This window comes from Xenopus tropicalis, chromosome 3 (assembly GCF_000004195.4).
Source record: "Xenopus tropicalis strain Nigerian chromosome 3, UCB_Xtro_10.0, whole genome shotgun sequence".
Taxonomy (NCBI): Eukaryota; Metazoa; Chordata; class Amphibia; order Anura; family Pipidae; genus Xenopus; species Xenopus tropicalis.
This window is the reverse complement of record NC_030679.2, coordinates 12,219,725-12,243,723: the sequence shown is the minus strand read 5'-3', so window position 1 is coordinate 12,243,723 and position 23,999 is coordinate 12,219,725. Positions and strand designations below refer to the sequence as shown.

At 43.5% G+C, this 23,999-nt stretch overlaps 1 protein-coding gene across 2 annotated transcripts in view; it reads right to left on the bottom strand.

Annotated features, from left to right (window-relative positions):
- The window catches only part of LOC100494722 (LON peptidase N-terminal domain and RING finger protein 1), a 44,729-nt gene that overhangs the window by 8,687 nt on the left and 12,043 nt on the right, over positions 1-23,999 (bottom strand). For both annotated transcript variants that reach the window (XM_031898671.1, XM_031898670.1), the window contains exons 5-11: positions 23,026-23,184; positions 20,749-20,863; positions 19,814-19,916; positions 12,312-12,426; positions 10,986-11,107; positions 9,058-9,216; positions 6,290-6,602 (exon numbers count right to left, since the gene is read on the bottom strand). In XM_031898671.1, coding sequence (XP_031754531.1) covers positions 6,290-6,602; positions 9,058-9,216; positions 10,986-11,107; positions 12,312-12,426; positions 19,814-19,916; positions 20,749-20,863; positions 23,026-23,184 — 1,086 coding nt within the window. The remainder of the gene's footprint in view (positions 1-6,289; positions 6,603-9,057; positions 9,217-10,985; positions 11,108-12,311; positions 12,427-19,813; positions 19,917-20,748; positions 20,864-23,025; positions 23,185-23,999) is intronic.

Sequence of the window (23,999 nt, the reverse complement as noted above, 5' to 3'; positions counted from 1 at the left end):
CTAATATGGCAAATCTATTGGCAGTAAAATGCCAAAATGGCTTTCCTTCTCCTTTGAGGTGTCAGTTTCATGTAAAATACAGCCCAGAACACATTGCAGAATAAATACAATTACACTTGTTTTTGTGATTCTGTTATACAGGAATATGATCAGTTGCTCTTTTGATTGTATTAATAAAGTTATATCCCTTTGAAGATGACAAGAAGAAGCTTTTTGCATCATTAGGGCCACAGTAGTAGAAAAAACACAGCCATAAAGGTTTATATCTACGTTAGGCTGTTTAGTTGTTAGATACTAAAGCAAAGCAAAACTGTAATGGAATCATAGTATGACTTTATGGCTTTGGATTTAGCCGTTGCTCTCTAAGCCAACATTCTGTGTGCACATTTTTATTTTTCGATTCCAACGCGGGTCATTAAAAGCAAAAAACTAAGCACTGACTTATGATCTCCAATTAGCAGGAGTGTTCCCCTAGGTGCCATTAAGTGGGCTATTTTAGTTCTCAGGATAGTTCAGAACATTTTCCAGTCATTTTCTCTCAAACACCTGGCAGTTCTCAGTGGACGGAATCATCGACCTTGAACAGGACGGAATGGGCACGGAGGGCTGTTTAGGGTTTTTGCAGGGAAGAGAACGTAACTATACCCTTAAGTATACAAAACTTAAACGTATGGGATGAGAAGGCTGAGTTATTACTAATAGAGGCCTGGAAACAGTGCCCGGCACACACACACAGAAGCCAGACCCTCCCTCTTCTGAGGACAGAAATCTTAATCTTCATAGGGACTGGAACAGCCGTGGCCCCCACACGCCCCCGGGGGCCCCAGCCACCTACCCAACCCCCTCACCTGAGCCTGAATACTTTATTCTTAACTTAGGCACATCAGTAGAGGGGGATCTGTGTGCTGGGGGAGCACTGGTGGGTACCTGCCCAGTCTGACCTTGGGCTGGAAAGGGAAAAATACAGTTTAGCAGACCCTATGGAAACATAGACAAAATATGTATAGGATGTGTTTGCTATTGTGCTCATGTCCTATGATGATGCTGCCTGCCAATCCATATGCAGTTATTTTAGCTTAGGGATGTGCCGAGGCCTGTGTGCTGGATGTGGGGGCCACAATCAGGGGGGTACAGTTGTTCCGGGCCCGGCCAGTTTTTTTAGCTCTGGCCCCCTTTAAACAATTACGGGTCCTGTCATTGGTGGTCAGTGGGTAATTTGATTGGTTGTATCCCGTGTGTATGTGTGACGTCAGTACGCGCGGGGCGCAACCTTATAAACGTGTGGATGGAGCGGGAGCCAGAGGACAGAGGGGGAGCCAGAGGATGGAGCGGGAGCCAGTGGACGGAGGGGGAGCCGGAGGACGGAGGGGAAGCCAGAGGACGGAGGGGGAGCCAGAGGACGGAGGGGGAGCCAGAGGACGGAGGGGGAGCCAGAGGACGGAGGGGGAGCCAGAGGACGGAGGGGGAGCCAGAGGACGGAGGGGGAGCCAGAGGACGGAGGGGGAGCCAGAGGACGGAGGGGGAGCCAGAGGACGGAGGGGGAGCCAGAGGACGGAGGGGGAGCCAGAGGACGGAGGGGGAGCCAGAGGACGGAGGGGGAGCCAGAGGACGGAGGGGGAGCCAGAGGAAGCAGCAGGACACTGGGGGGGGGAGCCACAGGAAGCAGGGGGATGCTGGGGGGGGAGCCAGAGGACACTGGGGAGGATGCTGGGGGGGGGAGCTGGAGGATGCTGGGGGCTGGCTACCAATGTTTTAGGGGGGCCCTGGCTACAAATGTCCTTTGTACTGATGGGTCACTAGAGGAGGGGCCATTGGGGGTGGGGCGTGGGAGGAGGGTCACTCCTGCCATGAGGCAAGGTGAGAACTTCTCCCCCGGTGGCACTGTGCTACTTGGTGGGGGTGGCAAAAAGCAGGAACAGAAAAAAACATCAATTAATTTCTTCTAGTTCAGATTGAGCAAATGTGCAGCACAGCCCCCAAATCAACCCGCTGTAATGCCAAAGAGGTAAGCATGGGGGCCTGTGGAACGCGCCCTTAGCTTTACTGTATGCTGCTCCCCCTAGTTCTCTTCAGAAGCTGATGAAAATGTATGTGCAGTTGTACAGGGCAGTGCAGCAGGGTTTGGATCACCTTTAATATGAGCCAGGCCTTGTGCACGGGGTATGAGAAATATACGGCCCATTACATATATTCAAATATTGTTCAAGGCAATTTTATTGCCAGTAATTAGGATAAGGAGAGATAACTGCATACCTGCATCTGGGGAAAGTGGCCTTTACACACGTATGCTAATTCCGAGGGCCATATAACAATTAAGAGGATATAAACCGTGTTCCTCCAATACTGGTGCACTTTCACTCCTAAAGGTGGCCATACACGAGCAGATCCGCTCGCTTGGCGATGTCGCCAAGCGAGCGGATCTTCCCCCGATATCCCCACCTACGGGTGGGCGATATCGGGGACCATTTAGGTAAAAAAAATAATTACGAGCCGATGCGGTCCCCAATCCGACCAGATTTTCTAACCTGGCCGATCGAGATCTGGCCAATTTCAGGCCAGATATCGGTCGGCCAGGCCGCTCTGCTCTCCCCATACACGGGCCGATTAGCTGCCGAATCGGTCCAAGGGACCGATATCGGCAGCTATAGTCGGCCCGTGTATGGCCACCTTTACTCCTTACATACTCCAACTGTAGCCCAGCAACAATCACTAGCCAAAAGCACCCACACGTGAAGAAAGGAATATATTGGCGCCCAGCACACATTCTCCTTGTGGGCACAGCCCTGCAGAGTACAGGTATAGGAGTCTAAAAAATCAATAAAACATTAATTAAACCCAATAGGGCTGTTCTGCCCCCAATAAGGGGTAATTATATCTTAGTTGGGATCAAGTACAGGTACTGTTTTATTATTACAGAGAAAAGGGAATCATTTAACCATTAAATAAACCCAATAGGGCTGTTCTGCCCCCAATAAGGGGTAATTATATCTTAGTTGGGATCAAGTACAGATACTGTTTTATTATTACAGAGAAAAGGGAATCATTTAACCATTAAATAAACCCAATAGGGCTGTTCTGCCCCCAATAAGGGGTAATTATATCTTAGTTGGGATCAAGTACAGGTACTGTTTTATTATTACAGAGAAAAGGGAATCATTTAACCATTAAATAAACCCAATAGGATTTTTCTGCCCCCAATAAGGGGTAATTGTATCTTAGTTGGGATCAAGTACAGGTACTGTTTTATTATTACAGAGAAAAGGGAATCATTTAACCATTAAATAAACCCAATAGGGCTGTTCTGCCCCCAATAAGGGGTAATTATATCTTAGTTGGGATCAAGTACAGGTACTGTTTTATTATTACAGAGAAAAGGGAATCATTTAACCATTAAATAAACCCAATAGGACTGTTCTGCCCCCAATAAGGGGTAATTATATCTTAGTTGGGATCAAGTACAGGTACTGTTTTATTATTACAGAGAAAAGGGAATCATTTAACCATTAAATAAACCCAATAGGGCTGTTCTGCCCCAGTAAGGATTATTTATATCTTAGTTGGGATCAGTTAAGGTCCCCATACAAGGGGCGATTGTAGCTGCCAATATCTGTCCCTTAGACCGATTCGGGGGCCGCATTGGCTCGTTGATGCGGTCCCGGAACCTATACCCGTTGTTAGAATTCGATAAAATTAGCCTGGATTCTCCCGATATCCCCCCCCTGTAGGTGGGGAATATCGGAAGAAGATCCGCTCGTATGGTGACATCGCCAAGTGAGCGGATCTGGAGGTGTATGGCCACCTTTACAAGGCACTGTTTTATTATTACAGAGAAAAAGGATATCAGTTTTAAAATTCTGAATTATTAGATTAAAATGAAGTCTAGGGGAGACGGGCTTTCCGTAATTGGGAGCTTTCTGGGTAACAGATTTTCGGATAAGGGATCCCATACCTGTACAGGTATGCCGTTCTGGGGGTTTATATTCCTTTAACCTAATCCCAATTCATTAGTTTCCTTTGAAACTATACTTACCAAAGCACAAGATTCAGAAATGTGCCTTTGGTTACTATTGATTCTCCAATGATTGTCTTTCCCTACATTAACTGTACCACAGAGACAGCAATATAAACATTTCCTCTGTGCTTAACAAGTAACAGGCTGAACAGAGACAGGAGACTAATTATAAGGATCCATATGGCACAGTCCTGGGATGCTAAAGAGAGAAGTATTTATTCCTCTCATTTCTAGACAAGTACATGACAGCACATTAAGGATTATATAAAAATGTGCAAATTGTCCGCCACCACCCCCTTCCCAAGGACTGACGCAGTTGGACTGGATTAGTCCTGCTGTTCATTATGCAGTTATGTAACCCTGATTGATTTACTCCAAGTTTTACAATGGTAAGCCTCCTAAGAGCAGGGGATAATATAACCGGCAATGCACGTAACAAAATCCTGGCACGGGAGTGGAATATTGTTTTTGTAATAAATCAGGCCCACTCTTACCTATGGACAATAAAAATATACAACAATCATTTAATAAACAAGAAAAGGTAGAATTGTTTAGGGGTGCCAAGTTGTTAGGCATCTCCCAGTGGTTCTAGCTGATTACTTTAGAGCAGCGGTTCTCAACATTTGGGTCGGGACCCCTTTGGGGGTGGAACGACCCTTTCACAGGGGACTCCTAAGACCATAGGAAAACACATATTTCCGATGGGCTTAGGGATAATTTTATGGTTGGGGGTCACCACAACATGAGGAACTGTATTAAAGGGTCGTGGCATTAGGAAGGTTGAGAACCACTGCTTTAGACCCTTTTCTAAAAATGCACCAGTCAGGGGTACATTTCTTCTACACTGCACAAAAAAATTGGGAAGAAATTTCTAAATCAGCACTAAGAGTAACAATACTCCGGGCCGGTGCATTTTGAGAAGAAGAGGAACACCAGTCAGGGGTCTGAAGGCACTAAAATAACTTGGCACCACCCAATAATTCTACCTTCCCTTGCTCTCTCAGTAAGTTAAAATAGACAGTCATTCATAATAAATGCACCCTTCAGAAACAGGGCTAATTCTGTTTTTTGGTCCTGTGCGCAAAGTTTTTCTACAAACTAACTGGTCCGTGACACTTTAGGCCAGGGGTAGGGAACCTATGGCTCGCGAACCAGATGTGGCTCTTTTGAAGGCTGACAAATCTTTAATAAAAAAAATAACGGGGGTCGTGGCCTGCGCTTGGCTTGGCCCTCCTCCGCATCGCATCCGGCATCCTTGGGACCCACCCTACCTTGCCCCTGCGCTCGGCGGATAGAAGACGTGGTCTAAGCTTTAGAACACGTCTTCTATCCGCCGAGCGCAGGCCACGCCCTCCTCTGCATCACATCGGGCATCCTTGGGACCCACCCTACCTTGCCCCGCAGCATTTGCGGCCAAACATATTGTCACGGAATTACATTTAAATATATGTGGTGTTTATGGCTCTCTCAGCCAAAAAGGTTCCCGACCCCTGCTTTAGGCTGAGAAGTGTGGTAGCTCCATCTTACTCTGCGTCTTGGTGTTCCCTTCAGTGGTTCCGGATGGGTGCTGGTGCAGTACACTAAGGTTTTAGATGATTACTATATGGCTTAAACCAGGGGTGGGCAAACTTTTCAGCTCAGGGGCCATATTGACTTTTAAAATTTGACAGACGGGCCGGGCCAGCGTTACGCCGTCTCCACTCGTTAGTCCCCTAGATTTTGACACCAAGTCTCGCGTGGTGAGACTTGCAAGTCGACAGGCCGGATTAAAAAGACCAACGGGCAGGACGTGGCCCGTGGGTCGTAGTTTGCCCACCCCTGGCTTAAACCCTAGCAGCTGCAAGGGACACCTGAGAGCAGAGGAAAAATCACTCTACCACACACACGTCTGCACACAGGGCTGCACAGCAGCAAAAAGCTGCTCCTAGTAACTTTCAGAGTCAAAATTAACATTTTTTAAACTAGCAATACACACCAGGGTAGCGGGGTAAAGGGTGCCTCGGGGCTGTTGGAGGCCCTATCATGCAAGTTACTTTTATAAAGAAAAGGCATTTTGCCTTCCTCTGGATCAACTAGCAGTTAGGCAGGTTATACTGTATATAGGCATTATGGTTGAACGTGATGGACGTATGTCTTTTTTCAACCTAACGTACTATGTTACTGTGTTACTATGTAAGATATTCTAACATCTGTCTTAGCCAGAAGACAGGATGAACGAAGTGAACAGAAATCCTTATAGTTGGCTTAGATATACAGTTACAATACCGTTTCACTGACCTGTATATTGTCCTCTTTTGGAGGCGGCTGGTTGTATTGCATAAAGATCCGTCTAGGGAGGCTGCCTTGGTTCTGGGAGAAGCATTCCTCCAATTGTTGGTAAACCATATCATGTAATCGTTCTGTTTCCTGCAGCTCTTCCCCTTCCAGAACCTTGTCTACAAGGTACTCTACCTCTGCGGTGTGGTACCCATCCAGCTGACCCCTCTTCACCACTCGGAAACGTCTTCTGCCAATAGTCTCAACCAATGAGCGGCCATCGGGCAGGTAATCTAAATTCAAGATCTCCAGCATACAGCCATAGTCAGCAAAGCTACATGGGAACAGCAGAAATGATAACATGGATTTTAATATGGTAAAGAAGAAGATGGAGAACAGAGTAATGGTGGAAGATGAAGACCAAAAAAAGGTGGATGTCTAAGCTGTGCTTTATATGGTGGTGCTTTTCATACATTCCTTATTCTGACCTACTGTGTCATTGTCTGTCTTACCAGCAATTAGAATGTTTAATTCTGTCATTGGCCGTTTATCATGTCTCTAAATGGCAAGACCTGTTAACTACCATCAGACCAGACCTAAAATTTAACAGCAAAGACAATCCCATTTGGGTAGAACAAGAACACCTACAAAGCAAAGAATAAAAGATATTATAAAAGGGTCGTACTGGCTGATACATTATATAGCTTTAAGATGGGGTTGGATGGCTTTTTAGCAAGTGAGGGAATACAGGGGTAGGGGGGATAGCTCTTAGTACAAGTGAGGGAATACAGGGGTAGGGGAGATAGCTCTCAGTACAAGTGAGGGAATACAGGGGTAGGGGAGATAGCTCTCAGTACAAGGGAGGGAATACAGGGGTAGGGGAGATAGCTCTCAGTACAAGTGAGGGAATACAGGGGTAGGGGGGATAGCTCTCAGTACAAGTGAGGGAATACAGGGGTAGGGGGGATAGCTCTCAGTACAAGTGAGGGAATACAGGGGTAGGGGAGATAGCTCTCAGTACAAGTGAGGGAATACAGGGGTAGGGGGAAGCTCTCAGTACAGTGGGAATACAGGGGTAGGGGATAGCTCTCAGTACAAGTGAGGGGAATACAGGGGTATGGGAGATAGCTCTCAGTACAAGTGAGGGAATACAGGGTAGGGGGGATAGCTCTCAGTACAAGTGGAAGGGGAATACTCCCAGGGTAGGGGGGATAGCTCTCAGTACAAGTGAGGGAATACAGGGGTAGGGAGATAGCTCTCAGTACAAGTACACAGAGGGAATACAGGGGTAGGGGGATAGCTCTCAGTACAAGTGAGGGAATACAGGGGTAGGGGAGATAGCTCTCAGTACAAGTGAGGGAATACAGGGTTAGGGAATACAGGGGTAGGGATAGCTCTCAGTACAAGTGAGGGAATACAGGGGTAGGGGAGATAGCTCTCAGTACAAGTGAGGGAATACAGGGTAGGGGAGATAGCTCTCAGTACAAGTGAGGGAATACAGGGGTAGGGGGGATAGCTCTCAGTACAAATACAGGGGAATATACAGGGTGGGAGATAGCTCTCAGTACAAGTGAGGGAATACAGGGTAGGGGGATAGCTCTCAGTACAAGTGAGGGAATACAGGGGTAGGGGAGATAGCTCTCAGTACAAGTGAGGGAATACAGGGGTATGGGAGATAGCTCTCAGTACAAGTGAAGGGGAATACAGGGGTATGGGAGATAGCTCTCAGTACAAGTGAGGGAATACAGGGGTAGGGGAGATAGCTCTCAGTACAAGTGAGGGAATACAGGGGTAGGGGAGATAGCTCTCAGTACAAGTGAGGGAATACAGGGGTAGGGAGATAGCTCTCAGTACTACAAGTACAAGTTGCCCCAGGGACTGGTCCGATTGCCATCTTGGAGTCAGGAAGGAATTGTTTCCCCTCTGCAGCAAATTAGAGAGACTTCAAATGGGGGTTTTGCCTTCCTCTGGATCAACTAGCAGTTAGGCAGGTTATATATAGGCATTATGGTTGAACGTAATGGACGTACGTCTTTTTTCAACCAAACTTACTATGTTAAAGAGTCAATTAACTTTGCATGAGCTGCATTCTCTGCATGAGCTGAATGGATAATTACTTTTTTTAAACATAGATTTCATGAAGATATTTCTGGCTCAGCTGTGCACTTTTAATCTTGACTAAGACACACGATCACTGTTGAAAGCCTTCAACTTCACTATCACTGCCCACAGCCTGCTACTGTATTACAAGAAGGAAACAGGTGTCAGGGTGATACATGCACAAAGGCCGTGGTCCAATGTCATTCAGAGTATGATGGGTTAACAAATGGTGTACACTGGAAAATATAGAGAATGTGTTCCATTTGGGGCCCTGTGCAGTTGTTATTTGAGAAAGTTTAGAGCCATTCCCTAATGGTTTTGGAATACGGCATTGAGGAACTAGAAATAGGCTAATGTCAGACGAGGCATCTGGCGTATCTTTTTGGCAAGCTGAAAATCGCTTGCCGAAAATAGCGCCATCCGTCTCCTACCTGTGCCTGGACCCGAATGAATGGAATACTCTCGGGTGCAGGCACATGTAGCCAATATCCACCGTAGAACCGAAGTTTTTTGGTGGATATCGGTTACATGTGCCTGCGCCCAAGCGTATTCCATTCATTCGGGTCCAGGCACAGGTAGGAGGCAGATGGCGCTATTTTCTGCAAGCGATTTTCAGCTTGCCGAAATTACACGCCAGGCGCCTCGTCTGACATTAGCCATAAATTCAAAGAAAATTGGTTTATCAGTACCTTTTTCCACTCTCATACAGGCACATCCCAAAGCTCTTTGTTCCTGTCTCAAGGCATCTCCGCATCATAAGTCGGTAACGCGGTTCAAAGATATGGAGTGGGCAGGGAATGCCAGGAAAGGCCATAGTGCAGATAAAAATTGGCACGTTGTGAACCAGGCTGTATGATAATACAACAAATATAAAAAGAGCAAATAAATACCTATCAATTATAAAGGCATTTTTATTTCATATGTTAGGATGAGTCTAGATACTTTATAAAATAATCAAACATGGGGAGGAACAACCTAGAAAACTGTGCTTAATGCTTCCAACTCCAAATGCAGGAACAAAGAACATGGAGCCAGATTTACACATTGGAGGATTATTTTGAAATTAAATGCAGCTGAGGGTGCTGGAGAACTGAGGAAAAGTGTTATTGAGCAATAAATATTGCTTTAAGAATACAACCCTGATGTTACTGGACTACAGCTCCCAGCATGCTTTAATCTTGATAATATGTTATAATATGCTGGGACTTGTAGTCCATCAACAACTGAGTAAAGTGTGGTTGAGCACTTGAGTGTTTGGTGTCAATTAAGATTTTGACCTCCCAAATTACATGTAGTATAAGTATTTCCAAAAAAGTGCCCAAGAGATCTGTGGAATGCCTTTTTCTGATTTCTGTTAATGCCACAACCCATAGCCTAATAATAACATTTGTTTTAAACGGTTAAGGCAGTGGCATTTTGTTAATAGAATGTCCACCACTTGCTCCCTCTGTCAATATATGAAAATTAATGTTATATTAGCCATTTGGCAGTAGTTGCAAAATATCTAGGATAGTAATCAAGTGTTCCCTTCAAATCTCAGCTCAACTGACTTACAAGAATATATTGGAGAGAAAACTGTCTTTCTTCTTAAGTTTTATCCTAACTAGTCTTCTGGCTGCTCCCTCAGTCACTGTTTGGAGCTCACCAGGGGGTGCAAGAGTTTTAGGCATTGGTATTATCTACAAAAAATCAAAAATCCCTGCTCTTCAGGGTCAAATGGTAGACTTTCAGTACCTACATATTTGCTTCACAGTGATACTTTGTTATATTAAGCACAATAGCTAGGAATTCCTGACAGGCTATAAAGAGAAAGACAACACTAGAAGAGCGTACAGAATATTCAGAGCCTTAAGTCAGCAGAAAAGGCCGACGGTCTCAGCACATTAATCACAAGAGTCTGAGAGAGCCCTGTGTATTTACAATGCTACCTGCTGTGTCTCCATGTCAGCAGAATTCTAATTACTCGCTATCCCAGGATTATTCAACTCTGTTCACCTGGTAAGCTCTATGGCTCTTACAGTAATTATCTTTTTTAATATCAGTGTCTACATATTTACAAATTGAGTGTTTTTTTTCCCTTTTGATCTATTTTTCCTGGTGAGATTTGTGTCAGAACATTCCTGAAATTCTCCCAGTAATAATTTCTTAATAGGTGCAAAGATTTCCACGGATTTAATTAAGCCTAAATGTATCTGTTTTATGTTAGTATCGTAATTATTTGTTCCCCTTATACTTTTCCAGTTTACTTTATCACTTACTATTCTTTTAAAGAATAGTCCATCAAGATGTTGCTCCAGCGTCACCAAGGGATCTAAAGCCTTCCATCAGCAATTAGGCAGACAAGCAAACATTTTACATTCCCCCAGCAACCTTGCAACAATCTAATGATATTAGCATTTCTCTCCCTAGGTGCATACTGTTTTGCTTTCGCAATCATATTAACACAGGTAGAGCAATCTTTTGAACCTAGGGGAAAAAATATTGACACTAGGATGGGTGGGAGGGAAAAACCAAGGAACATAGAGACAGCCAATGCTTGTAACTGGACAGTAGGGCATAATCGTATGAAAATTATAAAATAGAAAGCATTAAAAACAAATTGAAATTCAGGACTTACTTGGACAGCTCAGCCATTTCAGACAGATGAACTTGATTGCGGTCCATCATTTCCAAAGGAAATATGGACGACATGATGTCCTGTAGAAGGGCAGTGGCCGGGTAACGCCCTACTCTTAAGTACTGCAACAAAAAGTTAAAGCCTTAACTCCTGTTTTACATTTGTGGAATTCCCTCCCCGAATCAGTCATACTGGCTGATACATTATATAGCTTTAAGGGGCTGGATGGGTATTTAGCAAGTGAGGGAATACAGGGGTATGGGAGATAGCTCTCAGTACAAGTGAGGGAATACAGGGGTATGGGGGATAGCTTTCAGTACAAGTGAGGGAATACAGGGGTATGGGAGATAGCTCTCAGTATAAAGTAAGGGAATACAGGGGTAGGGGGGATAGCTCTCAGTACAAGTGAGGGAATACAGGGGTATGGGAGATAGCTCTCAGTACAAGTGAGGGAATACAGGGGTATGGGAGATAGCTCTCAGTACAAGTGAGGGAATACAGGGGTAGGGGGGATAGCTCTCAGTACAAGTGAGGGAATACAGGGGTAGGGGAGATAGCTCTCAGTACAAGTGAGGGAATACAGGGGTAGGGGAGATAGCTCTCAGTACAAGTGAGGGAATACAGGGGTAGGGGGGATAGCTCTCAGTACAAGTGAGGGAATACAGGTGTATGGGAGATAGCTCTCAGTACAAGTGAGGGAATACGGGGGTAGGGGAGATAGCTCTCAGTACAAGTGAGGGAATACAGGGGTATGGGAGATAGCTCTCAGTACAAGTGAGGGAATACAGGGGTATGGGAGATAGCTCTCAGTACAAGTGAGGGAATACAGGGGTATGGGAGATAGCTCTCAGTACAAGTGAGGGAATACAGGGGTATGGGAGATAGCTCTCAGTACAAGTGAGGGAATACAGGGGTATGGGAGATAGCTCTCAGTACAAGTGAGGGAATACAGGGGTAGGGGAGATAGCTCTCAGTACAAGTGAGGGAATACAGGGGTATGGGAGATAGCTCTCAGTACAAGTGAGGGAATACAGGGGTAGGGGAGATAGCTCTCAGTACAAGTGAGGGAATACAGGGGTATGGGAGATAGCTCTCAGTACAAGTGAGGGAATACAGGGGTAGGGGAGATAGCTCTCAGTACAAGTGAGGGAATACAGGGGTATGGGAGATACAATAGCTCTCAGTACAAGTTGATACAGGGACTGGTCAGATTTCCATTTTGGAGTCAGGAAGGAATTTTTTCCCGTCTGCGGACGTACGTCTTTTTTTCCAACCAAACTTACAGTGATCCCAGGTACAATTAAACCCCCATTGATTTGTTCGTACCTCTCTAAGACTTTGTTTACACAATGGACAATATGGCTGATGGTCCATACATCGCTCTAGACATTCTTTGCAGAAGGTGTGGCCACAGGGTGTAGTGACAGGGTCTAAAAACATTCTGAAAGACATAAAATCACAGCTGGTTACACAATGCGAGAAAGAATAACCAACTTTATAATGTGAAAGTTAAGAGAGTTAAAGCAACAGAGAGCTTCCCACATGGGTTCTTTAAGTTCATGTATTCAGTTAGTGCTACAAGTTACATAGAGCTTTACATAAATTAATAACACACAGGGGTCTTGCAAGAATTAAGCAAACAAAGGTTACAGAGTAAAAAATGGGATCTAACGTGCGCTGTAATCTCTTGTAGGTAGGACCCTCTGATCCTATGAGAGACTGGTTCCCCTTGGGGAGTCCAGAAGTATCACTGGGAGCCAGCTGGAAGGTGAGAAGACATCCAAGGTGTAATGACTACTTGCTGTACCATATACTACTACTAGTCATATTCTTCATTTCTCAGGGTGCCACAACCATGTGACCTGTGCTCTGATAAACTTCAGCCACACTTTACTGCTGAGCTGCAAGTTGGAGTGATATCAACCCCCCTCCCAGCAGCCGATCAATGAGAAGGTAGCAAGATAGCAGCTCCCAGTTGTGACAACTCCCATTTATATATCCTTGACGCTGGGTCACCTTATTTTTAACTGGGGCAAAAAGCAAAATACAGCAGCTGGCCATGTTTCTGCTCCCACCCATAGATGCAAGCAGCGATTTAATCAAGCAAAAATTACTAGGGATGCACCGAATCCAGGATTCGGCCTTTTTCAGCAGGATTCAATCTTTTCCAGCAGGATTCGGCCTTTTCCAGCAGGATTCGGATTCGGCCTTTTTCAGCAGGATTCGTTCTTTTTCTGCAGGAACTGGCCTTTTCCAGCAGGATTCGGATTCGGCCTTTTTCAGCAGCATTCGGATTCGGCCTTTTTCAGCAGGATTCGGGCTTTTTCAGCAGGATTCGGATTCGGCCTTTTCCAGCAGGATTCGGATTCGGCCTTTTTCAGCAGCATTCGGATTTGGCCTTTTTCAGCAGGATTCGGCCTTTTTCAGCAGCATTCGGATTCAGCCTTTTTCAGCAGCATTCGGATTCGGCCTTTTTCAACAGCATTCGGATTCAGCCTTTTTCAGCAGCATTCGGATTCGGCCTTTTTCAGCAGCATTCGGATTCAGCCTTTTTCAGCAGCATTCGGATTCGGCCTTTTTCAGCAGCATTCGGATTCGGCCTTTTTCAGCAGCATTCGGATTCGGCCTTTTTCAGCAGCATTCGGATTCGGCCTTTTTCAGCAGCATTCGGATTCGGCCTTTTTCAGCAGCATTCGGATTCGGCCTTTTTCAGCAGCATTCAGATTCGGCCTTTTTCAGCAGCATTCAGATTCGGCCTTTTTCAGCAGCATTCGGATTCAGCCTTTTTCAGCAGCATTCGGATTCGGCCTTTTTCAGCAGCATTTAGATTAGGCCTTTTTCAGCAGGATTCAGATTGGGCCTTTTTCAGCAGCATTCAGATTCGGCCTTTTTCAGCAGCATTCGGATTCAGCCTTTTTCAGCAGCATTCGTATTCGGCCTTTTTCAGCAGCATTCAGATTGGGCCTTTTTCAGCAGAATTCAGATTGGGCCTTTTTCAGCAGCATTCGGATTCGGCCTTTTTCAGCAGCATTCGGATTCGGCCTTTTTCAGCAGCATTCGGATTCGGCCTTTTTCAGCAGCATTCGGATTCGGCCTTTTTCAGCAGCATTCGGCTTCGGCCTTTTTCAGCAGCATTTAGATTAGGCCTTTATCAGCAGCATTTGGATTCAGCCTTTATCAGCAGCATTCCGATTCGGCCTTTTTAGCAGCATTCCGATTCGGCCTTTTTCAGCAGGATTCGTATTCGGCCTTTTTCAGCAGCATTCGGATTCGGCCTTTATCAGCAGCATTTGGATTCAGCCTTTATCAGCAACATTTGGATTCGGCCTTTATCAGCAGCATTCAGATTCGCCTTTTTCAGCAGCATTCCGATTCGGCCTTTTTATCAGCATTCCGATTCGGCCTTTTTCAGCAGGATTCGTATTCGCCCTTTTTCAGCAGCATTCGGATTCGGCCTTTATCAGCAGCATTCAGATTGGGCCTTTTTCAGCAGCATTTGGATTCAGCCTTTATCAGCAGCATTTGGATTCAGCCTTTATCAGCAGCATTTGGATTCAGCCTTTATCAGCAGCATTTGGATTCGGCCTTTATCAGCAGCATTCAGATTCGCCTTTTTCAGCAGCATTCCGATTCGGCCTTTTTATCAGCATTCCGATTCGGCCTTTTTCAGCAGGATTCGTATTCGGCCTTTTTCAGCAGCATTCGGATTCGGCCTTTATCAGCAGCATTCAGATTGGGCCTTTTTCAGCAGCATTTGGATTCGGCCTTTATCAGCAGCATTTGGATTCAGCCTTTATCAGCAGCATTTGGATTCAGCCTTTATCAGCAGCATTTGGATTCAGCCTTTATCAGCAGCATTTGGATTCGGCCTTTATCAGCAGCATTCAGATTCGCCTTTTTCAGCAGCGTTCCGATTCGGCCTTTTTATCAGCATTCCGATTCGGCCTTTTTCAGCAGGATTCGTATTCGGCCTTTTTCAGCAGCATTCGGATTCGGCCTTTATCAGCAGCATTCAGATTGGGCCTTTTTCAGCAGCATTCGGATTCGGCCAAATCCATGCCTCTGGTTGAACCGAATCACATAAACACGAAAGCTGACATTTTTTCTCTTTAACCCTTACCTGTTTGCATATGCATAGCATAAAGCAGGGTCGCAATGGGGGGGTGCAAGGCCCACCGTGGCGTCTGCCTCAGGGGCCCCTAGAGGCAAACACATGCAGTCTTGGGAGGATTTATATACCTTTATAAAATGTTGTTGTTTCCTATACCCTAAGAAAATGTGTCCATTCAGCTCACTATATCAAGCACAGTTATACAGTACACTGACAGACTTGGTACCTTTCTGACCACAAGAGCCTTTAGTGTCACAATAGTCATGGAAAGGGTAATAGCAATTTAATGACCGCATTTACTGTACGTGTCTGTATGAGGTGAAAGACTGACCTACTGAGACACGGCAGGTGTTGCCACGTACAAAAAAACAAAATGACAGGGGTCTGATTCATCTGAGAAGGGCACAGTCTCTGCGGTTCTGGCCTTTCTGTAGATTCCGACTGTGTACTGTGCAACAATGGAGCTGCTTTCCTGCCTCTCGTTTCCAGGGAAACGTTCCAGCCTTTCCAATTCCTACTGAATGCATCTCTAAATAGAGCGGGGAACAGTCATGCTGCTCTGTACAGATGACATCTAACTGCGGTATAATGCCAGAATGGCCCAGAATACCTCCCTATTAAGGACTTCGCCAACACTAAATCGTGCTGTTCCGTTAACTATTTTACGACCATGAAGATCTGAAATGTTTTTATTTAATTGTTCTACTTGACAGGTTGATCTGAATCACTGCCCAGATCCTTGTAAATGTGACAGCCCTCACTGCACTGCTAATAACAAGTATAGTGATGCCACTATACAAAAATATGGTCTTCATTTTTAATTACTTGACATTTTTTAATTATTTAGCTTTTTGTACACCATCTCTCTCATTTAGAATTTCAACAGCTATCTGGTTGCTAGGGTCCAATTTAACCTATCAACCCGGCAGTGGTTTGAAAGAAAGACAGAAATAAGAAATGAGGAGGGCCTAAATGGAAAGATAAGTACAGGTATGGGACCCATTATCCAGAATGGTCAGGACCTGGGGTTTTCCAGATAAGGGATCTTTCTGTAATTTGGATCCCGTACCTTAAATCTACAAAAAAATTATTTAAACAGTAATTAAACCCAATAGGATTGTTTTGCCTCGTATAAGGATTAATTATATCTTAGTTGGGATCAAGTACAGGTACTGTTTTATTATTACAGAGAAAAGGGAATCATTTAACCATTAAATAAACCCAATAGGGCTGTTCTGCCCCCAATAAGGGGTAATTATATCTTAGTTGGGATCAAGTACAGGTACTGTTTTATTATTACAGAGAAAGGGGAATCATTTAACCATTAAATAAACCCAATAGGGCTGTTCTGCCCCCAATAAGGGGTAATTATATCTTAGTTGGGATCAAGTACAGGTACTGTTTTATTATTACAGAGAAAAGGGAATCATTTAACCATTAAATAAACCCAATAGGGCTGTTCTGCCCCAATAAGGGGTAATTATATCTTAGTTGGGATCAAGTACAGGTACTGTTTTATTATTACAGAGAAAAGGGAATCATTTAACCATGAAATAAACCCAATAGGGCTGTTCTGCCCCAATAAGGGGTAATTATATCTTAGTTGGGATCAAGTACAGGTACTGTTTTATTATTACAGAGAAAAAGGAAACTGTTTTTAAAAATGTGAATTATTTGAGACTATGGGAGATGGCTTTCCCGTAATTCGGAACTTTCTGGATAATGGGTTTCCGGATAAGGGGTCCGATACCTGTAATAAAAAGTAACAATAACAATAAAATTGTAGCCTCTCAGAGCATTAGTTTTAGGCTGACGGGGTCAGTGAACCTGATTTAAAAGCCGGAATGCGTCAGAAGAAGAAGGCAAATAATTCAAAAACTATACAAAATAAAAAAAATGAAAACCAACTGAAAAGTTGCTAAGAATAGGCCATTCTATAACATACTAAAAGTAAACCTGAAGGTGAACCACCCCTTTAAGTAAAAAGGTAAAGGCCAGCAAGTGGGTGGAACATGGTGCCCATTTAAACAGATGTCAGTAGAGTGAGATTCAACCGGCACAACAGTCAGATCCCTTTACTTACTGTCAAGGTAGTTGTTAGGTATCGGGCTTCCCTGTGTTCTCCTTTTTATGTATGGGCGGTGCTATTAAACATAAGCACAAGTAGGCACAAGAAAATTCTGTATGGTATTTTGCTGGAGGCAATTCTGCATCCACTTTAGTGTCTAGGGATAATTATTATCATGACCATATATACACCCTGATATGAATAATTTCTCTTAGGTCATTTTCTTAATTTGCACTTTTTTTTTTAAGCGGTGTATGAAGATACATAGAGGCATCTAACTAAGTTATAATCTTTTGTGCTAGCCTCATATTTTGCACATCTTAGAGGGAATATTGCCTGATATGTCTGTTCCTAGACTAAAGGCCCCCATACACGGGCCGATAGAAGCTGCCGATATTGGTCCCTTGGACCGACTCGGCAGCTTATCGGCCCGTGTAGGGGCAGAAACGAGGGGCCTGGCCGACCGATATCTGGCCTGAAATTGGCCAGATATCGATCGGCCAGGTTAGAAAATCCAGTCGGATCGGGGACGCATCGGCTCGTTGATGCGGTCCCCGAACCGACTGCCCCATTGCCGCATGCAGAATCGAATTTGCCTACATGCCTCCCCGATATCGCCACCCGTAGGCGGGGATATCGGGTGAAGATCCACTCGCTTGGCGATGCCCGTGTATGGCCAGCTTTAAACAATTTGTTTACTTATTCTGAGCTCTTTCCAGTATAAAGTTGGCGATACACGTTAAGATCTACTCGCTTGGCGGACCTTCTCCCGATATCCCCACCCAATTTCAGGTCAGACATCTGTTGGGCAGGCCCATCGTTAGTGCCCCTACATGGACTGATAAGCTGCTGAATCGGCCTAAGGGACTGATATCAGCAGCTAAAATCGGCCTATGTATGGCCACCTTAATTCTATATATAGGTATATACTTAGGTCCTCCAGTGGTCCCCATGGAAGATGGTCTGATGGCATCTGATAGAGCTGTCAGCTTCCAAGGTGGCCAATCACTTTCCAGGTTGGCCAATGGCAGAATAGTTTGTTTGCCAGGGACTGCCCATGAAGTTTTCAAAGTCACCATGGCAGAAGCTAATGAACTGTGATTTTAAATCAGAGGATACAAAATACAACAGTGTATGGACTAAAATCATAGCCTGGAACAGTAACTGTTGTCACAATGAAGGTGAGGAAGGCTGAAAGTTAACCTAAGGAATAGCTATTTTACAACAAGGGTGACAAATGGAACAGACATCCTGTTGATGTGGTTGTATTAATTCAGCAAAGGGATAGATACTGTATGAAGAGTCCACTGCATGTATGCATGTATAACTTTATAAGGCACTACTAGGATACACAGCCCTGTACAATTTTACAATATAGAAAAGTACACACAGGAAAGACAACATTATAACTAATAATAGAAAAGGTATAAAGGAGCAGAGAAGGCAGCCAGCAACATACAAGGAGACAAGTGAAGAAATGTAGTGTGGAACGTTAGCAGAAGGATTTTGTATGCTTGTTTAACATGATAGAGATTTTACCATGGGGTTAGCAGGTACCCTCTTAGGATATAGCAGGGGGGATTCTAGCAGCGGAGTTTAAAACTGATCACAGGGGAGAGAGGTGGTAGTCTGGAACTAGTTAGTAAGAGGTTGAAGTAGACAGGACAGGACAAGGGCATGGTTTAGTGTATAAGCATGACAGAGCGTATTATACTTGCTATCTGCTGTATTAGTAAAAAAATGGACAAGGTCCAGGTTTGGGTGGAAACACCATGAGCTGTTTAAGCTGGGCTTGTAAGAGATCTGGGTCTGATTGTCACTACTCTCGCTTTTCCTTCCTATTTGGAGGTATAGTTACATCACCCACCCACCTAAGGATTTTGTATATTGGCCGAGGCTTAAATTGAAGCTATTGGGAGACCTCCTGATAGATGGGGCATCCCCATTTCTATCACATATCATGAACAAAGCGGGGAACCAAGACATTCAGCTTTTTTTTTAGAATTTGCAACTACAGCACACCTTCCCTGTTCTGCCTGCTAGGCTTAGTGGATGATATGCTATCTTTACTCAGGACCAGGTCATTAGCTGGGCCCTATTGTTCTTCGCCAAGAAACTTCTGATGATTAAGTGGGTGGCAGCCCAGCAGGTACCTACGGTTTCTGATCACTGGTTAATAAGGTCCTTTCCCTGGAACTTATGAAGCTCGTGGGTCCATATATATATATATATATATATATATATATATAGTTACTGACAAGTAAATCCAGATCAGAGGATAAGGGGTTAGCAGAGGGGGGAGTGTGTAAGATAGAAAAGAAGACAAGATGATGGATCAATGTTAAATGCCGAAAGGGACTAGATCAAGGGGATGACCATCGTTATGGGTGGCTGTATTTGTCTACCACTGGAAGTCACAGGAGTTTAGGTGGTGCATACTTGTATTTGAGACCATTATAATGTTCAGATCCACTTACTGTGAATGTAAACAGTACAGCTAAATCCAAACATTTTATGTGACAATCCAGGTACTCAATGGCCTGGAAGAGTAGTGACATAAAATATCTAAACGGGAATTTGGGATCTGTATTTTTTCACACCTACAAAACAGGTGTCTTGCTTAGCACCAGGGATTTAAGTCTGACTTACCTAATACAGAGAGAGCATTCAACATCAGAAAGGCTGAGGAGTTCTTCCAATGATGGTCTGGACTTCTGGCAACATTTCAGCTTCTCTTCTTCTAATTTATGATCTGACAGATTAATAAAGAATAAAATAATAGCTCCTCCATTTTTTAGATCAGCTTATATAGGCAAATACTGCAAAATCAAGGTTATTAGGGCCACTTAATAACCAGTATGATATGATTCACTCAGTTATTTAGGACCATATTACATTACATTACATTAACATTTATTTATAAAGCGCCAACATATTCCGCAGCGCTGTACAATAAGTGGGTTACATACATTGGACATACAGAGTAACATATAAAGCAATCAATAACCGATACAAGAGTGGATTTACTGTTTCAAAGCATGGTCTCTTATTTATATGTACTTCAACTTTTGCCAGATTGTTAGATGTTATTACTTGTTCATGGTCCAGTCAATAATAAAATGCTCATCAAAACCTTGGGTATGTTGGTTCCTATAAAAATCTGACATCTGGTCCATGGGTCCTTTTAACTTTTCATTTTAGGAAATAAGAGATCACTGTCCACAAAGCGCTTATGCTGAACTAAGGGGCCTATTTATTAAGCAGTGTTTTTCTTCTGCCGGAATTTACGTAAAATAATGATTTGCCATTTATTTTACAGAGCTTTTTACACCATTTTTTCAGCAAAATTGGGCTGTAAAATTGGAGGAGATGGGAACTTTCACTTGAGTCTTAGCAGATGACCTCTCTGACTTGTCAATGGGATGCAATTTATATTTTCAAGACAGAATAACTGATCCTAAGGGGCCATAGGAATAATGAAATGGCCTACAGAGTTGGGGTTTGCCCTTTGTTTCCATTCTTCACCTCCAATTTTGACAGCATATTTCATTATGCAGGGGGAATATACTTTTGCTATTCCGTACTTATTTCTCCTTTGTCTGGTTGGTGCTCTTGGTTGTAACTAGATGAACTCTTTGCAGCCACTTCAGATGGTTGAGCCATGGATGATGTTCTTTCCTCATCTGTATCAGAGCGAAGCTGCGAACACAATAATCACAATTCTGTTAAATGTTTTGAAAAGCTAACATTTTAGAGCAAAAGCATATATTTAGGTTATACACTTTAGAACACTTTGGACTAGTGCAGTGCAATAACTCTGTTTAGAGCGCAGTGCAGCACAGATATATTTGTGGAGCTGTCAGGGAGACGAATTCCAGTTTATCATCTGCCATTTTTTTCAGGTGACAGAACGCCATTCCCTCTGTAGTTATGAAAGAAACAGTCCAAAAACCCACCTTGGGGCTTTGGGGATATCAGCAAAAAGGCATTTGAGCCCAGAGCAAGACTTTGCCAGGAACATGGGAGGATCAATTTGTCACACTCTCTCCTGACATTTCTTAACTACATTTATATAAAAGAAAAAAAAAAAAAAAAGGCTGCCGTCACTCAGCTTATAGAAATGGTGGTGTTTGTAGATTTTCAGACAATTTGGTTTAAACTCTGACTTATGTTCAGTTCTGCTATGAAAGGAAAACAGCTTATGTTTGTATTAGTAAATCTAGGCAGTCTGTACTGTAGTAACCATGCATAGATATAAAGGAATCCCCAACAAGTTATCCTATCTTATTAATATATCTCATAGGCTATGAGACACAAATATTCTGTAGCAGTGGCGCTTCACTCAAATGTTGCCAGACTGCACCTACAACTCCCAAAGCAAACAATGTCAAGTGGAAACAGGCAGGATTCTCATTGGAGGATCCTTTTATATCAATTGGGCTAGTCGGCCTAGGAAGGCATTGCTTCAGAAAACCTGAGAATCCTGAAATTTGAAGTGACAGCAACATTATATGGAAGTACAGGTATCACACCCCTTATCCGGAAACCCATTTTCCAGAAAGTTTAGAATTACGGAAAGGCCATCTCCCAAAGACTCCATTTTAATCAAATAATTAATGTTTTTAAAAATGGTTTCCTTTTTCTCTGTAATAATAAAACAGTACCTGTACTTGATCCCAACTAAGATATAATTACTCCTTATTGGGGGCAGAACAGCCCTATTGGGTTTATTTAATGGTTAAATGATTCCCTTTTCTCTGTAATAATAAAACAGTACCTGTACTTGATCCCAACTAAGATATAATTACCCCTTATTGGGGGCAGAACAGCCCTATTGGGTTTATTTAATGGTTAAATGATTCCCTTTTCTCTGTAATAATAAAACAGTACCTGTACTTGATCCCAACTAAGATATAATTACCCCTTATTGGGGCAGAACAGCCCTATTGGGTTTATTTAATGGTTAAATGATTCCCTTTTCTCTGTAATAATAAAACAGTACCTGTACTTGATCCCAACTAAGATATAATTACCCCTTATTGGGGCAGAACAGCCCTATTGGGTTTATTTAATGGTTAAATGATTCCCTTTTCTCTGTAATAATAAAACAGTACCTGTACTTGATCCCAACTAAGATATAATTACCCCTTATTGGGGGCAGAACAATCCTATTGGGTTTATTTAATGGTTAAATGATTCCCTTTTCTCTGTAATAATAAAACAGTACCTGTACTTGATCCCAACTAAGATATAATTACCCCTTATTGGGGGCAGAACAGCCCTATTGGGTTTATTTAATGGTTAAATGATTCCCTTTTCTCTGTAATAATAAAACAGTACCTGTGCTTGATCCCAACTAAGGTATAATTAATCCTTATTGGAGCCAAAACAATCCTACTGGGTTTTATTACTGTTTAAATTATGTTTTTAGCAGACTTTAGGTAGGAGATATGAATTACAGAAAGAACCCTTATCCGGAAAACCCCAGGTCCCAAGCATTCTGGATAATGGGTCCCATACCTGTATTTTGTCCACTCAAAGGAGGTACAACTATTGACCACACTATTGTAGTTAACCCAGCAGTTCTTTTGAGGGCTGCTGGTAATTACAGTCTGACATCTAATAGAGCAAGGCAGGCTAGTTAGTTTCTGTTTATTACTTATCTATTCCTTTGTACAGATCACCATTTAGATTGTAAATTCTATCAAACAGGGCCCTTTATACAACCTTCTGTTATGCAACCCAGTGGAATATGTAATAATCATCCAAAGACAGAGCTGAAATGCTATTCAGCAATAGATATTAGTATGGAGATACCATGAGATGCAGCTGTTTGTAGGGTGACTCCCTCCAACACTTACATTCATGCAGGCACTGTTGGATTGTGGCATCATGCAGGTGGCTTCCATGGGAACTACAACATGGGGGGTGTCCATACTGGATATTTTCAAGTAACGAAACGCCTCTTCCATCAAGTCTTCAATCGCAGAAGGCACCGAGCAGCCAAGGCCCTCCAAGAGCTACAGAAAGGGCAGCCAAAAAGCAAAATGGCATTAGAAAGTTTTAGAAGATATAATAGAATAGGACAGAATTTGCAGAAATAAACCACAGCAACAAATTAGATGTTACTCAAATCAATACTCAGGCAATAACATTGTGCTATAGGTTACTGGGCCAGGGAAAGTGTTGCATTGGATGACAGGTCAAAAACGTCATAGACAGCTGCTACTGGGGTAATGTAACAAAGTGCAAAGTTCGCTCATTGTCTAGTAACCCATAGTGACCAATCAGCAGGTATCATTTACTATTTAGCTGTTTGAAAGTAAACATCTTATTAGTTGCTACTGGTTACGAGACCTGAGAAAACTGCCTTTTATAACACTAGTAACTCTTTAAACCTGACTCATGCAGCAACATATCAAGTGTTAAAAGAGTAAGGGATGGTACACGCTGCGCAGGCGATTCCGGCAAATCGCCGAAGTTGCCTCGCAAGGCATTTTCGACGATTTGCCGAAATCTCGCCGCCGCGTCTGCCATCCCACCGGCAACTTACATGTTCGCCGGTGGGCTGGCAACATGGGGAGATTAGTCGCCCGCGAACAGGGAGATTTGTCGCGGGTGACTAATCTCCCCGTGTGCCAGAGCCCTAAAGGGGAAATTTTTAAGTACAACTCTTTTGTATGAAATTAACTTTATTGATTCAGCTCTAAGGATAAGAACTCACAGAGCGAGTTAGTTGCCCGCGATAGTTCTAACCGCTCCGAAAAGGCTTTCCACTGGCAACAATAGAAGCCGCCGATGGAAAGCCCTTTGCATCGCATCGGTAATCCGAAGT